Here is an 18,635-nt window from a genome sequence, read left to right as displayed (position 1 = left end):
TGCTCATGGTCTCACAGCAGCATGGCCTGATTCCAGGTACCAATAGCTCCAACTGCTCCTTAGGTATTTCAGTTTAAAGTGACTGTGGTCAATCTAAAGCCACGTAAAGAGGAATATTCTTTCCTTATAAAAGTAGTGTGATATAGTCATCTTTTTCTTACAATATCAGGGAAGATAACAGAGTATTCTCTAGAAATATTGAGGCTGGAACTTGACAATGATTGAATCACTAAGCACCTACCTGGATAATATCGAGCCAGGCCAGTGGCACTGCCAAAAACCTGCCACAGCAATGAAGGGTCTTCCTCGCGATTTTTTTTGAAAACTTCATCTAAGGCACTTGTCCAGTTGAGTTCATTTAACACAATTGTTGCTAATGTAAGAGAGAGAAACAATTAATTAATTCAAATTTGTAATTAAAAACTGAATGTCTTCATTTATTTACAAATATTAAATATGTTAATTGTTCTACCTATAAAATAACTCTAATCCAGTGGTTATCAACAAGTTTTCGACATTTTAGAGGACAGTTTGACTGGATCTACTACAAACATGTACATAGTATTCATTGAAAGATGTTTTTTAAGAGGTTTATACTCTGGAGAGAATTTCTGAAAACAAAACTTTATATGACAGTGTCCCTACTGACATTTTGGCCTGGGTTATTCTTTGTTGTGAGGTCTAATCCTGTGAAAATGTTTAGCAGCATCTCTGGCCTCTACCCACTAGATACTAGTACCTCCCCACCCCCAAGTTGTGACAAGCGAAAATGTCTCCAGACTGTCAGATGGCCCCTGCGGGCAAAATCACTCCTGCTTGAGAACTACTGTGACACATAAAATATGAGGAGAGATGAGTGGTATTCCTTTTTATCCTCAGAGGTAGTTCTGATGAAACCTATGGGGCACCTTAGGACAGAGTTTTAAGACCACAGTAATCAACTATTGATGACTCTCTGTGGCAGAGCAACATAAATTAGCCTGCTACCTAAAAAAAAAAAAAAAAAAAATGTCTGAGCATAGCTTATTAACTATGTTTATAAAACAAAAATGTACATATTTTAGTAATGGGAAAATTTACTCAGAGGCTTGACGATATCAGTGTTAGAAACAAACTAGCTGACACTTTATCACTACCTTCATAAACATAAACAATAGTTTTTTTTTCTCCTGGTTATTTCTATTAACAATTAGAGCATGGTGCCAATAAGGGCCAGGTGATTGATTTTGATACGTATTTATAACTAGAAACTGATCTTGGATAGGTATTACAAACATATACCATTCATTACAATCAAAGAGAAGCAATCATAATGTAGGATATAATATGGGTTAAAATAGTGCATAATTTATAATTAAGAGCCTTCATGATCATAACTTCTCAAGTCTAGCATACTAAAAATTTAATTGGCCTGATATAATTTTCCCTTTACACAAAAAAATGGCATAGATAATTTTCTATGTAAAATATACACCACGCCCCCAGAGATTAGCAGATGGGGCCACATTGCATTTGACAATCTCTGACCAAGCCTGAACAGTGGAAATGTGCTTAGGATAAAGACTAGAGATACAGCTTAACTTTCTTCTATTTTTTTCTGTGATGACAGCAAATAAAAGAAATGAATGCTATCATGGTTAAATCATGCACAAGCCTTTTTAAAGGTAAAATTAAAAACAGCGCCCACGAAACAAGATGCACAGCCTATGTGTTCATATTTTAAAGTTGTATCATTTACCAAAAAAGAAATCAACAAAAACAAGGTGATTGTGAAACTCTTCTGGGGCCAGCATGCTAAAGCAGTCCTCATTATTGAAAACTAACAAGATTTTCATCTTTATGGATGCGATTACTTTCAAAAAGATCAGTTGTGTGTGTGTGTGAATATTCATGAGCTGTGTCAGATCCATCGTGCATCTGAGATACTAGAGAATTCATATTCAAAAGCATGATCCAATGAACACTAAGCGGCCAGTTATATGAGAATTTATATTCACAGAGATAACCTGAACTGATACCCACTATTCATGAATATTTATATCAATATACAAAATAGCATAGAAAGAGGAACACTGTGTTTTCTCTTAAACATTTATGACTTTTATAGTAACATTCTACTAAACAAATGTTTATTTATGATCCAGACAGACTTCATTAATCCCCAATCTATTCTATCTCTTTAATTTCCTTGATTCTTTCATTCATATTAGGCAATAACATCTAGTTATTTTTAATAAAGTTTTATTTGTTTTCAAGGCTGCTAACTTTTTCTTAGTTTTGTTTGATAACTCAACAGCTACTAAGTATTGGTACTGACACACTGATTGTGAATTATACTTTCATATACTGAGGGAAAAAGTCAAGCTCTAAAATACTCCTATTATCCTGGCGATATGTTTTAAAATTTCCAGTTGATGCTTTGAAATTTTTCTTTTTCAGACAAGCCATTACTAAGGTACATTTCAAAATATTTTTCTCAAAATGTGTTCATCTACAAATGAGCAAATCATATAAAGAATTCCCAGACTAGGCACTAGAACTGCTTTTAAATTTGACTCAGAATTAAAGTATTGGTATTGCACACCTATCACATCAGTATGGTTTATAAACTTGATAATACTCAATGTGTAGTAAGACGTGAGAATACAGACACTTCCATGTGTTAGTGTATAGTTGTAGGGACTTTTTAATGTAATCATTATCCTATCAGTCACAGTCTTTTTATGGATGTCTAGAAATCAGAATTCAAAGAGGATCTGCCATAGGAATACAAAATTACTACAGCCTTTGTAGAGAGCAGTTTGACTGGATCTACCTAACAACACGCACGCGGTGTTCACTGAGCAATGTTCTTCAAGAGATTTATACTACGCAGAGAATACGTGTCTCCAGTTCTTCATCAGAGTATTACAGAGCAAGAATCATTCATTCAATTGCACCATTCAAATTCCTTAAAATACCAAAACTAGAAAGTGGCATTAAATTGCTTCACTAGGAAAGTTTTTTCTCAAATAATATTGAAAGCAGCTAAAAAAAAATGGAAAAGAAAATATATAAAGCATCAAAGCAAACAAGGAAGAATGAATACTATTTTAGACCTTGGGATATCTGCCTATATTTTTCTGATCCACATTACGAATTATATTTGACTAATAAACCTATATTACTCTGGTACCTTGAAAAGACCAGACTTTTTTTCTTCTTAACCTTATAAAATTAAATAGCTCATCCAGGATTACTAAAGTGCCCAACATTTCTCCATCTTTGTGCTATTAGCACACTCAGGATAAATAATGCTGAAATAAGAGGGTAATCTGTAGATGATGGATAATATAACACTAAATGCACAATACCAGCCATGCTAAAACAAGTTTATGTCATTTCCTGGATATGAATTGTGCTCTGTCATTTCCATTGTATTTATACACACATTATCTCTCTTTCTCTTCCCTTGCCTCTCTCTCTCCCCAGGACACCCCTTAACCCCCATCTCTGTTTCTGTCTGTCTCTCTAAATATGCAGGTAGAGTTTATTTAGGTGTTTTTTTGTTTTTTGTTTTTTTTTTTTTTAACTATTCTGGTTACAACCGGGTAAGTCAAGTGCTTTCTAAAGTTAAAAGTTGTTTTTCAGGAGATATTTTGTTTTATATTATAAAAAGTTTATGTGGTTATGCTGGTGCCTTTCTCTATTCTTAGAAAGTATTTTTAGTCTCTCCTGTTTTCCTGACACTGTAGTTCTTAAAAAATAAAAGGTATAAAACGTGATTTTTTCGTAACAGGAAAAATAAAACAAGGCCAAATTCCTTGGAAAATTATTTTCAGCAAATATTACTCTAGATTACGAAACTGTATTTTTCACTCATAAAAAAACTTAATCTCAAAAAATAATTGTGGAACTCTGATTCACTAAAGTTCAATAAATTTCAACAAAATTCAACAAAAAGTTTCATTTGTCATTGTATATCACAAAGACTTTAAAATGCAATTATTATTCTATGTCATAATCTTTATTTGAATGTCCAGAGCAAACAATTCAAAGATCTTATTTAATTGTGGAAATATCAATGTAAATTAGTAGCCAAATAATGTTTAATGTAAAAATTCCAGAATAAATTCTTTATGAAAAATCTTAAAATATTTTTGACCATAAATATATCTATCTTGGCAAGATATATTTAATAATATGTATAACAGGTGAATGGTATTCTATAAATTGGTATTATTTAAAATTATATTGTATTTTATATTCTCAATTATATATTCTATGATCTTTTTGGCACAGGGACTGGTTTCGTTAAAGACGATTTTTCCACAAATGGAGGTGGGACATGGTTTCGGGATGACTGTTCCACCTCAGATCATCAGGCATTATTAGATATCTCATAAGGAGCGTGGAACCTAGATCACGCACATGTGCCGTTCACAACAGGGTTCATGCTCCTGTGAGAATCTAATGCTGCTGCTCACCTGACAGAAGGCAGAGCTCAGGAAGTAATGCTCTCCTGCTGCGTGGCCCGGTTCCTAACAGGTCAGGGACCCAGACCGGTCCATGGCCCAGGGGTTGGGGACCTTTGTTCTATATGATATCATATTATTTATTATATATTATTTTGACAGTTGCCCTCTTTTTCTTCCCTACCCCTGACAAATAGTAATGTTTTACATTCACATACACTTCCAGTTTCTTGCTTCAGATGAGATTAGAAGTACATGAGTGGTCAATATTTTTTCACTAGAGAACACTGCTCAATGACAATCTAGCCTTGAACCTACTACCAGTTGCTGACAAATTTAGCTAATTGTCTTAGATTAGGAGTAAAATTAGTTCTCATTTTCTGTCAACTTTTAAGAAATGAAGATCTTTATCCCTGTTAGAAAATTCGATTTTGTAAAAATTAAGTCTTTTATAGATGTCCAAGGCCAAGCCTACTAAAAGCAGTGAATGCTTGGAAATCAAACCTTGATTTTGAGGCCTTTATTCTGAGTGGCATAATAGGATTTCACTGATAATCGATTCAGAATGCCAAGCATACATCTCTATTCTTTGTTTACTTAGTTTTCAAAAACACGGCCTTGGTGTCAGCAATTCTCCCTTTCAGAGTATTCTATTGTTCAGTCTGGATTCTCAAGGGAAGAAAGAAAAATCTAATTTGTAACGGCACAAAAGAAACCCCTTACATTTGCTGCTAATTCTTCTAAAAGACACGACTCTTCTATCTATATCTTGTTTATGACAAGGAATACAGAATATTTGACGAGCTCTGAATCCAACATTCTTCTGCAAACTTCAACCAATAAAATGTTGCACTATTGCTCCTTCTTAAGTTTAAGTTTGTATCAAGTTTGAATATATTTTCTTGATTTATTGAGGGTCCAAGGCCTCACCATACATTGATGGCACCATATGACTATTTGAAAAATCTTACTGTTATTTATAATGTCAACTACAGCTTTTGTAACATCTTTGAGATGTCATTGACATATAAAATAGTATAAAGTATGAAATGTGATATTTTGATACACCTGTATGTTGTAATCATCAAAATCAAGTTAATTAACTTATCCATCACCTTTACGTAACTACCATTAGGGTGGAAATTGGGAGAATTAATTTAAGATCTATCCTCGTAGAAAATTACAATATAATATTGTTAACTATCCTCACCTTGCTGTATATTAGATCTCCAGAAATTACTCATCTTTTAAAACTGAATCTTTGTACCTTTACCTACAGCTTTCCAATAAAGCAGATTTATGCAAAAAAAAAAAAAGAGAGAAAAACATTCGTTAGGACTTACTGAAAATATAAAATAACTTTAATAAGTCTTTAAGAGATGTAGCTATTAAAGATATGCAAGGGACTAGATACTAAAAATTATTTTTGTTTAACAATACCAAATATCATACAGTTAAATAAGTAAACAGGCAAAAATGGTTACCATTTCATGTAACTTATAATACTATTCTATTACAGCCTTGCATTGAGATAAAAATTAGCATGTTATTGAAACTATTCTTACTAATATTAACTAGTAATATTTATTAAGCACTTACTTCATGCCAAGTATTAGTGATTTCCTGCGCATCATTTCATTTAACTCTTAAAATGACACTTTCAGTGGAATATTAGTATTATCTTCCCTTTTAGATAACAAAAATGAAATCTCAAAAAGTTATACAAAAATCACACAGTGCAAGCTGTAGAGATGGCATTCAAACAAGTATACTAGATTCCAAAATTCCTCCCTATGAGCTATTTATTTCTAGGCTTTCAAAACTTTTTGTGTAATTCTGATTATCTAGAATTTTAAATCCAACAAAACAAGATTGCCTATACCTTTGTAGCACAACAGTTCCTAATTAAGACCTATATTTCACCCCAGAAAACACTTGGTGATGTCTAGGACATTTTTCATGGTCATGACTAGTTGGATGCTATTGGCATCTAGTGAGTAGAGGCCAGAGATGCTTTAAACATCTTACAATGCACAAGATAAACCCCACAGAAATACCAATCCTAAAAAGTCAGTAGTGCCTAAGTTGAGAAACCCTGTTCAATTATAACTACAAATACAATTGATCAACTTTGGGGGAAAAAAAAGCAGTGTAACCAATGAATAGTGTCAATAAAAAAACACAGTAAACTTCTGCAAAATAAAAGTTTATATATTTTAAAATATTTCTGTGATAGTAAATTTTGTCTCTATTTCATTCTACATTTTGGCACTCTTTAGGTTGGGCAAATTTTCATTTTAGTCTTGGAAACTTACTATTCCTTAAACAAGCAAGCAAGGGCTTCAAATCTAGTTTTTAATGCCCTTAAATGTTACCTCCTCCACACCTTTCATTTTTGGACAATCATAGAATATTAGAAACTTTGTTTAGTTTTAGATTCAACACTTATTGTAAGTATGATTCTAAACAAAAGATATCTTTTGTGACAAACGTTCATTTCACAACATATAAATAAGGTAGTCATGAAAAGAGCTGCATTATCAGATAAGCTGAGCCAGATGTCACTAATTTTATTCACCAACCCTAATCTCTGAAAAGAAAGATGTTAAGAAGAAGAAACCTACTGATCTAATTAAGTGCACAGGGAAAAAAGAATCCACTTTGAGTAGACAGTGTGCATAAATATTAAAATAAATGAATCTTTTCAGTGGATTTGGCTAATGGAATCTCATCTAATCCCAGTGTAAATGAAAGATTAATAAGGTACAGGGAGATGGGAAGACCAAATCTAATCTCTCTAATCATGTCTCAGGCACCAGAATCCACCTCCCACTGAGGATGGGAGAGCAGAAGGCTCCAAGGCACACAAGGACCTTGATGAGGAGATTAAGCCTTATTCCTACAGTTAATTTGGTACAAATATGAAAAGGCCCTTGTCCTTGTCAGTTGTCTAGCCCCTGTATTACTGAGATTTCTGGCCTTGCCCCCTATCGCTTTAGTTTCCTGCAGACTGAGCACCTGGCCAATGCCCGGAACACAGCTGTTCTGCTTTAATGAAATCTGCATACTGGAGCACAGAGGAGGAGCTCAGAAGAAATCCACTTTATTATTAAAGAAAATAAGGGTAATGCAAGGGGAATCGAAGACACTAGGATCTAATATCATGTCTACTAATTGAAGGATTTAATGTCACTTGAAATAAAATGATAATTGTAAGATTTGAGGAGGGAGAAGGGCTGCATTTTGTATAAGAAACCTCAGAAATACAGGAGCCCCAAGGTCAAAATATTGTTTTATCCTTTAAGCATTCTAAGTTTTTGTCTTCTTAGTATTATCAGAACCAAATAAATTATTAATGACTTTGATAGCCTAGAATCACAATCACTGGCACAACATGCTACTTAAAACAAATCATTTAACTACTTGTGCTTCTGTTCTGTTCGTCTAAAAAAAATGAATATAGCTATACTAAGGATCCTAGACAGCCTAAAGGGTTGGTGTGAAGGTCAAGAAATTTATGAATGAGAACTGAATTAGCAAGCATATTTTTATTCCAGTTCTTTCTTCAGCTAGATTAAAATACCGTAAGGTGCACATCTCAAGTGTCTTACATAGACAACAACTTCTGACATGTCAGCATATTGTTTTAGTCCGGTCAGTAATTTCCTCTTCCTTGAACAAAAACACATTTCTTTTACATGGAGCAATTAGAATGTAAATCTGTTTATGTTGTGTAAAGCAATATTCCTTCTGCTTAATCTCCTAATTTATCTAAACGCTCTCACATCATAAGATATTCTTCATTAGAATCAGCTAGTTGAAAATTTTCATTTCAAATTTAGGAACATTATGTAATTTGTAAAATAAGCTAGAAACTTTAGCATAATTATCTGAAGAAAATACAATATCTTCTATTGATAGCACTTCACAGTCATTTTTTTTTTCTTGAGACAGAGTCTCACTCTGTTGCCCAGGCTGGAGTGCCATGGCATGATCTAGGCTCACTGCAAGCTCCGCCTCCCCGGTTCATGCCATTCTCCTGCCTCAGCCTCCTGAGTAATTGGGACTACGGGCACCCACCACCACGCCCAGTTAATTTTTTTTTGTTTTTTTTTTTTTTGTATTTTTAGTAGAGACAGGGTTTTCACCATGTTAGCTGGGATGGTCTCTATCTCCTCACCTCATGATCCACCCGCCTCGGCCTCCCAAAGTGCTGGGATGACAGGCGTGAGCCATCGCGCCCGGCCACTTCACAGTCATTTTTATGAGAAATTTTAGTATTTGTAATTAAATGCGTAAATAAATTGTTAAATTTCTATTCTATATTTTAGAGTAATATTTCAGTAAATACATAGCCTGCTAAATTCTGGGTAAATGAAAACAACAAGAAATACCCTAAAGATCTTTCATTTAGACCTTAAAAAGGGAAATAAAATATGTGCGTTTAAAAAAACATCAGAAACTCTTGAGAGCAGAGAAATGAAGCTGGAAGCCATAGAAGAATGAATATGCAATTAAGACCAAATTTAAAGGATTCCAAATTAAAGTGTGTGTGTGTGTGTGTGTGTGTGTTTTTCATGCATACTATAGATTTTCTTGCTGGTGAGGCCTTTTTCTAAGTGGTATTTTTAAAATGAGCATGTGAATGTATGTAATATGTGCAGACTATTCTCACCCATTATCCACCCTCTCACAGGCTGCACGTCCTTCTGTCAGAAGTAACCACTTGACCTTGGAAAAGTATTTTACCCTCTCTAAACTTCAGTTTCCTCACCCGCACAGTGGGGATAATAATAGCATCTGCATCACAGGGCTATTTTTGAAGATTATACATACTTAGAATACTACTTGTCATTTGGTAACTGCACAATAAATGTTATCTGCTCTCATCATTAATCATCATTATTTTCTCTGTCTCTTAATACTCAGCATTTAAAATATATTTTTAATTTATCTTGATAAATTCTGATCTGACTCCTAAAATGCAAGTATGAGTGACTAAAACCTAGTATTTTCTTTTTCCTCAAGGAACTTTTGTCCTTCTTATCCCAACCCCAGTAATGTCCAACAATACTACTTAATTTTCTTGCTATGAATCTCAGGAAGAAAAGTCTATTAACCTTTCCATTTCAATTGCTATAAGACAATGGCAAACTGAAAAAAGATTTTTAATATATTATATAATTTGGTGAGAAAATAATTTTTACAATGGCATATTCCAAGTGTTCCAGAAAGCAGACCACATTGATGAATGGTGCACTGAATACAGAATAGTCACACTAAAATTCTAGTAAAAGAAATGAAATTATATAAGGTCTAATAGGCATAACAGACACCATCCACACATACACAGGCGCACACACACACACAAAATGATGCACATACAAGCTCCTGTTAACGCTGAGAAGAAACTCTGGCTGAGAAATACAGACCAAATTAGATAAGGGAAATCTCTTGGCTTTGCTGTGAGACTGCCCAACTGCATAAGAAATTTAGTGTCTCCATATAAATCTGGACTGCTGAATTCACAAAGAAGGATCAAAAATATTAGAACTGACTAATGAGATACGGTTGAAGAAGGATAACAAGGCTCCTGGGGACAAGGGTGATATTGTCAATGAGGCACACACAGCTTGGTACTCAAGGGTTTGTGTCAACCAGTTTTAGAACAAAGAGTTGCCTGATGATTTTAAGATGGAAAGATCAGATCCATTGAAGCACAGTACATAGAAGTCGGCTATAATCAAGAACAGTGACCCGTTAGTTTAAACATGTACTGCTTCAGAGTGAAAAGAAAAAAAAAAAATTATACACATCTCAGAAATTGAACTACAGATTAATACTTACCGAATCATAATATATAAAGGTATGAATGAACTCAGGCACGATTTCTAAGACAACATGAGGTTAATATCCTTGTATCTCTAGTTGCACATGTATAGAGATTGTCCACATATGCACGTATGCATACATACCTGCAGAACATTACATATTTTATGTACACAGAGAGATGGACGTCTGTATACACAAAAATCAATATCGTCAGTATTCAGGATGCCTACAACATAGTGAGCCTGACTTGTTTAGATTTTAATGTGCTCATTAGAGTTGACACATTAAATTTACAAGTCCTTGCTTGTGTATTACTCAGCAGATCTTAATACAGACATGAATCTTTTTCTCTTCTAATAAATCATGTATTTTTAATTTTCATTCATAGCTTAATATCCCACAAAAGCTTAGATTTTTCAGATTTAAAAAGCTCAAATTATTCTGACATGATTTTAAACATTAAAAATAATTCAACACCTGATCAAAACATGTACCCATAAGACTTTTTTAAATGACTTAAAAGTTTTCCAATCTGACAAAAGATAATAGAGGATGGTGAACAGCCAAGTCATGTCAGTTCTAATGCCAGTGTAGCTGTCCTCGTTTCTGCTCCTGACCATACTCTTGGGTCTTTTGTGTGACCTTTAAATACCCTCCCTGCCTCTAATTCCAGCTCACTTCCATCCATTCCTCCTACTGCTGCCACAATATTCTACTTGGCAAATGTCTTCCCTAATTAAAAGTATTTGTTAGTTCTCCATAAAAGCTGGTCTTTTATGACTGGCTTCCATCCATCCTTCTGGCATCCTCTCCTACTGCTCTTTTAAACACAAGCCCAAGCCATAACAAGACTTTTGCCATTCTCAGAGGCTGCAAAGTTTACTCCTGCCTCAAATGTCATTCTGTATGCTGTCTTCTCTGACTGGACTGAGTTTTTTCCTATGACTACTTGTTAAACTTCTCCCTTCTTTATTACAGTTCAGCATCACCTTCTCCACAGGGTGTTCCTTGATTTTCCCCACACCATCTCCCCTCACCCAGCAGAGATCAACTCCCTCCCCACTCCTTATTTTTCTCTATATTCTTCTATTAAAATATTTCCTACGTTTCACTATCTTTGTGTGTGTGCCTTCTATTATACTGGGTAGGGTAGGCACCACGTTATTTTTCCCGATACCTAGAATATAGTGAAAGAGGCAATGAGATGTGACAAACCTGTGTCTAATGCACAGTTGTACAATGTTGAGTAAATTATACAATTGTACAGACTTCTAGTTTTTCAGGAATGAGGTGGAGAAAACATTAGGTACAATAGCGAGGGTTGTGAAAATTAAAATATGCTATACTTAATGTATAACAGGCATACCATAAACAGTAATAACTAGTATGTTTTGGTACATACTAACAATATCTATTTGTTAATGAATGAAAGAGCATGTGAATATATGAACTGTACCTCTCTGTTGGATATTTTTAAGTTGGAAATAATTTTCATCATATCTGACCAAGTACAAATCGTAGAACATTTCCTTTTCTTTCCTTCAACCAACAATGACAGGTGGTGGATGGGTATCATCTGAATCAGAGAGATTTCATCCACTCAAATGTCCATTTAATCCTGTTTTTAGTTTCACTTCAAGTTCTGTGATAAAATCACCCCTTTTAATGGAGATGTTCTGAAGAGCCTGGTGTAAATACTGGCCCAAGTTTTAGATAAGGCCTTTAAGTCAGTGAATATGACTATGAAGCTTCTTGTTAAGTATTTCCCAATGTATGTGCTTCATTTTCTAATCATCTCATTTCTATCATACATTCATCCAACAAATATTTACTAAACACCTATTATGTGTCTGGCACCTTTCTAAGCTCTTGAGCACGAGAATAGGCACACTTTTTCTTAAAGAACCAGGTGGTAAATATTTTAGGTCTATGGTCCACATGGTCTCTGTCACAACTCCCTTTACAGCAGTAGCACAAAAACTTTGACAACACATAAACAAATGGGTGTGGCTGTGTTCCCGTAAAACTGTATTTATAAAAACAGACAGTGGGCCATAGTTTGCAGACTCCTATACCTGAGCTCCAGGGCCTATCAAGACAGACAGGACTTCTAACACTCTACGGGAAGAGAAATACAATAAACACATAAGTAAGAACATCATGAGTGCTCTTTAAAGAATTAAATCTGGAGATGCCATAGAGATTGACTAGATGGCTACCATAGATCAAGTTGTCAGGAATATCCTCTCTGAAGAACTGTATTTTAAACTGGCATTTTAAAGACAACTAGCCATGGAAATATTAATATAAAGCATTTTAATAAGCCAGTAGACACAATGATATTGACCAATAGGAAATACCTAGATATCAACATGATGGTATTATGATCTAGTATGATATTGCAAGGACAAACTCTCAATATCAAAATATCCTGCAATAACAAAACATCCAGATACAGATGGCACAAAAGAGTATTGTGACAGATTACAGTTTCAATTTTTTACTGTAATTGATATATCCTAGAAAGAAAAAGGTCTAACTCCAGCAACATATTTAATCGTTTTTTAAAAATCACTATTTAATAATTCTTCACGAGGCTCTTAAAATTCAATTTCAAATAAGTTGTGATCACTATTTTTGAAGATACTTTGAGTCTAATTGAGAAGACACATAGATAAAGCATCTAAATCAAATTTTGCTTTGCATAACAGACCCTATGAGTAACACCTGCCTATCAGAAACTAAGCAAAGGTTTTGAGGGGCAGGGTAGAAGCAGTGGTCACAATTTTCTGAAAGAGGTGATAAGCAGTTTTAAAGAAAGGGCAGTGAGGTAGTAGAAGAACCACATGCCTGATCCAGTGAACTCGCTGTACAGGCACACAGGCAGAAATAGACACAGGGCATTCTGGGAGTTGAACATTGTTCAAAATGGCTGAACGGATGAGGAATGTGGGGCAATTGCAGGGATGTTATTAGAGAGACATGATTATAATAATCTAGGAATACTAAAGTTAAAATAATTATTCTGAGAATTACAGAGGGCCATAGTAAGCTGAAGTATGAAATAATCGTAGCTGCAAAAGCCAGCCAGATGTGCATAGAGAAGAGAGAAAGTAGGTACAGTCATACTGGTGAGGATTAATACCATTCTGAACTAAAACAGCGGTGGTGGATATAGAGAGTGGAAAGAGATTAAAAAGATGTTGAGAAAAAATCTACAGGCCACAGTAACAAACGTGGGAAAGGAGAAAACAGGAAGCATGGTTTTCTGGCTTGGGTTCTTAGTGTTATTAACAAAGATATGAACAATGGAAGAGAGGTACACTTGGGGACAACAGTGATACATTCAATTTTGAACATAACGTGAGGTGCTTCTGAGATATCCATTAAACCACGTTGTTTAAAAAAGGCAATTAGAGTATCAATCTGCATCTTAGCCATGAAGTGTATATGGAAGAATCAGATTTGGGAATCGTGTTTCAGTGACAATTCAAAATATTGCTTGACTAAAATTATCACGAAAATGACACCAATAATGTCTACGAATCCTCAGGTTAAAGAGGCAAGCAAGGCCGGGTCCAGTGGCTCACGCCTATAATCCCAACACTTTGGGAGTCCGAGGCAGGCAGATCACTTGAGGTCAGGAGTTCAAGACCAGCCTGGCCAACATGGTGAAACCCTGTCTCTACTAAAAATACAAAAATTACTCAGGCATGGTGGCATGCACCTATAGTCCCAGCTACTTGGGAGTCTGAGGCAGGAGAATGACTTGAACCCACGAGGCAGTGGTTGCAGTGAGCCGAGGTTGCAATGAGCCGAGATTGTGCAACTGCTCTCCAGCCTGGGTGACAGAGCAAGACTTCGTCTAAAAAATAAAAAAATAAAAAAATAAAGAAGCAAGAAATAGGAATCAGATAGAAGTTGCTAAGAGGAAGCAATGTAGACCCAACTCTCACAAACAAAAACATAATTTCCCATTAAAAAGTGATCAGTGACTGGTACACTTTAACATTGTTTTCATTTAACTAAAATGGCAAAATGTGCCTCTTGCATTAAAATAAATGTACTGATTATAAATTCCATATATCTATATAAAACTCACAATTATCAAGAAGAGATAATATGAAGGATGTTGAAACCAATAAAAACCCATTATTTTCTAATGCATTTTTTATTTGCCTTTTTCAATATCGTTATTGATGTAAATCATGTACCCAGGGATAGAATGCCTGCATATCTTATATGTACAGCACTTTGACTAATGCTTGCTGTGCACTTGGAGAATAAGCAATTTCCCTGCTGCCTCCGTTAGAATGATGAGGTAATCTACTGTGCCTTTACACTTACAGCAAGCCTCAAGAGACTGAGGCTTGATGATTACATGGTCTTATAAGGCCATAAAGTTCTACCACAGGAGTCGTATATGTATTATAAATACACTTCAAACTGCTGAACATAGTCTCCTCAGCATCAATGCGTGACTCTTCTGCAATTCACTTGCACCTCTGGCTTTCTGAAATGATTTAAAACTGCATCAGAACTCAATGCATGCATGCCAACCATCATCATCAGAAGGCAGGTCTGACAAGATTTAATTACTTAGAAACATCAGATTTTTAATCCTCAACAATAAAACTACAAATGACTTTTCAGTAAGATGTAATACCAAAAGGCATATTTCTCAAAACACAAAATTAGACATGTTAAGAATAAACTCAATTTTAAACTAGTAGTTATTCTGATGTAAACATTGATTTTATACTGAAATGAATTTTACCATTCTTCCCAAAACGCATTTGCCTTCATATTAATCTTACTCATGTTTTTAAAAGAATCCTTTACTTTCTTGTCAGTTTGCATTCTGTATTAAACCGATGGAAGCCAAGATCTTTCACATTATTTGTCAGTTTCACTGCCCTTTCCAAATATATCTGTAGCAAAGCTTTTTCATTTGTCTGATCCAGTTGAAAATATTTTATATTCATTCTACTGAGGCATCAGTCTTCAATTTTTCCCTTCCATTCATTATTCCTAGATGTGACACTTCTAACAATTTGTAGTTAAAATCAAAAGGCTGTACATTTTATTACTATTTAATATATTCTTTTGTATATTTTTCTATTTTTAAAATTACATACTCTAAAACAGGTAGCAACACCTTCTTAAACAGGAAGGTAGGAGTGTGTGTGAATCACTGTAGGAACCAGATCACATTATGCTGTTCTCTATGTAAACTGATGTGTACTTACTACATGTATAATTAATGACATTTACGTCATTTAAAAAGTAGTTCTACATGGACACAGGGAGGGGAACAACACACACTGAGGCCTGTCAGGGGGTAGGGGTAGGGGGAGGGAGAGCATTAGGAATAATAGGTAATGCATGGTGGGCTTAATACCAAGGTGATGGATTGCATGTTTACCTATGCAACAAACCTGCACATCCTGCACATGTACCCTGGAACTTAAAAATAAGAAAAACATATTTCAAAGGAAAAAAAATTTAGTTCTGATACATCTACACACTGCAAAAACCTTATATAACTTTTTTTTGTGAGGACAGAAAAAGTGAGTTTTTCAGGCTTTTAGAGATTCCAAACACAATGAGATTGAATTTACGGTTTGTGTTAGTCTCAAAGGGGCTTTTCCTTAATGCAAATTTATTTTCTTGATTCCAAGGGTATGCCCCGTGATCTTGTCTACTTCTTGAAACGTCTTATTATTTCATATGAAGTTTTTTATTTTAAATCAAAAATCAAATTTTTTATCTAGAATTCACATCTTTTATTAAAATATAATAAATCATTCACAGGTATTATTAGTATTTTTAGAGCATAAAGATGTGTTCATTAAAATGAAAACTTTCCTGAAACCCCTGGATGTTATGTTATGTCCATTTCTAAACAACTTCCTTCTTTCAATTTGTTCAGAATAAGTTGAAATAAATGCTATCAACATCAAAATATAGACTATCAAAGTGTACTTATTTTCTAGCTTAAGAAACTTTTATCTGGAATTTGAATCAATGCACAGCTTGCTGGAAAGATTTCTATGCATGAAAGATATACATATATGAAGTGTATACATATGTGCATTTATGCCAAGTAAAATAGAGATTTAGTAGAGGATTTGAAATGGTATTCTAAATATTTCAATTTTGAGAATGTTACCCACAAAGGTATATTTTATTTTAGACCAAGATTGATTTCCTGAACTTTTAAACTTTTTTTTTCCGGCAAATGCTTTAATGTTATTTTCTAAGTAGAGCTTAGAAATGTTTAATTGTACAAATTTTTGAAATGTACAAATCATAGTAAGACCATAATTTTGTGGATAACCTCTTTGAAATATAATGGAATTAGAATATTCGGCAATATTTCATGCTGAAATCTAGAACTTACTATTTATACCAAACACAAATATAGATATAGATCTGCCAAATGTGTAAATGTCATATTCCTTTATAGACTTTTATCCTGGAGGATTCTTATATAAATATTATATAAGTAGATTAAATTTGCAGTCACCATACACTAACATAAAATGAAAGTCTAAAGAAGAAAACAACTCTGCACGTGTACCAACTGTATATTACCAACAGAATTTGAAGTTTGGAACCAAGTAGGTATTGGTTAGAACAGCCTTCTCAACATTCCTGTACCAAAGTCTCCAATATTATCATTAATATTACAATATAGCAGAAGGTCTACATTTGGCATGGCCAAAGTCTTAGGGGAGCACACAGGTGATGATGGGTGACAAATGCCTTCTACATTATTTACCTAGAAATTCAACAAGTGAACGTCAGTAAAATGTTACATGACAGATGGAAGTAATAAGACAAATGAAAATCTAAAAGTTCCAAAGTAAAATTTCCAATATATTTTAAAGTATACTTTATTGATAAATTGAAAATCAGCAAGGCACATAATAGTCATACGTAGTCCATTGATAACCTCTAATTTATTTTCAATTTCCATTTAGGTTTTATCTTTTGTGATCTTAATGAAAAATATTTCAATTAAGGTGAGTATAGCAATGCTATAGTTGCAGTAATGGCATTAGAATATGATACGTAGTTTCCCATAATGCAAAAATGTCTTATTTTATTGATAGTTTAAATATGCTTCTTTCCTTTTTTTTTTTTTTTTTTACCACAACCACCAATTCAGGTTAAATTCAATCTCTTAATTTGATTTTGGCCTCTAACCTATGATTATATAGTACATGTTAGTTCAATTATTTTTGTCATAAATTAAGTGGCGTAATTGTATCAGTAGGAAAGGTTAACATCACATACTGTGGGTCATAGATTTTGAGTTTTATATAATAAATTGGAGATATTATTTCAGCATATAAGATATATGTATTCATGTAATATGTTGATCTGTGGACATGGAAAGGAACAAAAATGTAGACTTAAACTATCAAGAGCCTAAAATCAATTTCTCCTCCATCCTCCTAAGAGAGTAAGCTGTGGGTTTTTGTTTTCCCTAACCTGTCACTGTTTTAAAATCCGGATTAAAGAGAAAAAGGATAGAAGATTGAAAATAAGAGAAGGGAAGTAACAGTTACATTGTGCAGCTCCTGAAAATCTGATTGAGAAAGGTTTTAAGACTTGAAAAAATTAAGCTTTAAAATTTATTTTAGAGATAAAACTTTTAGATAAAAATTTTGATTTTTAAACATCTTGGGGAAAAAAATTCTGAGAAGCAGAGGAAGCCAGATTTAAATCAATTCATTAGTAATTTTATAAATAGAAGGATGACACAAAGATAAGTAAATGAGTAATACTTCAGGAAGATTTAAGTGGAAATACCATAATATATTTGTTGTGTGTATTTGAGATATATATATACATATGCATATATACATATATACACACACACACACACACACACACACACACACACATATATAATTTAAGTAGGTAAAAACATCAAAGTAGTTGGTTTGTTGTTTTTCACTCATCCCACAACCCACTGCTTGTTGCTGGTGGAATTCAGGTGTGGAAAATGGGGCAGTCTCTGCAGTATGTTTTCATTCAATGAAGGAATTTAGACTGATGGATGTTCCATCTACATGGTTGTGGAGCAGAAAGAGAGTTCCAGAGGGCCCTGTGCTGGCAATTAAATCCACCAGCTTGAAAGTCATACATGTCACTTCCACCTATAACCAATGGAAAAACGCCAACCACATATTACCACCTTGTTGCAGGTTAGAAAGGGTGCATAATCCTATGTGTTTAAAGGAGAGATTCAGATTCCTTTGAGCAATGAAGTACCTACTAAGCCTTGTCACAGCACAAAGCACTAAGATGTATTCATGAAATGATTATTTTTAACTT

The 18,635-nt window shown here is 34.1% G+C and overlaps 1 protein-coding gene across 11 annotated transcripts in view; it reads right to left on the bottom strand.

The window, feature by feature from the left end:
• Positions 1-18,635, bottom strand: part of CACNA2D1 (calcium voltage-gated channel auxiliary subunit alpha2delta 1) — a 518,973-nt gene that overhangs the window by 159,874 nt on the left and 340,464 nt on the right. For all 11 annotated transcript variants that reach the window (XM_055283394.1, XM_055283393.2, XM_055283395.1 and 8 more), the window contains exon 7: positions 242-373. In XM_055283394.1, the coding sequence (XP_055139369.1) occupies positions 242-373 (132 nt within the window). The remainder of the gene's footprint in view (positions 1-241; positions 374-18,635) is intronic.

This window comes from Symphalangus syndactylus, chromosome 6 (genome assembly GCF_028878055.3).
Source record: "Symphalangus syndactylus isolate Jambi chromosome 6, NHGRI_mSymSyn1-v2.1_pri, whole genome shotgun sequence".
NCBI classification, from domain to species: Eukaryota; Metazoa; Chordata; class Mammalia; order Primates; family Hylobatidae; genus Symphalangus; species Symphalangus syndactylus.
This window is presented reverse-complemented; position numbering and strand designations above follow the sequence as displayed.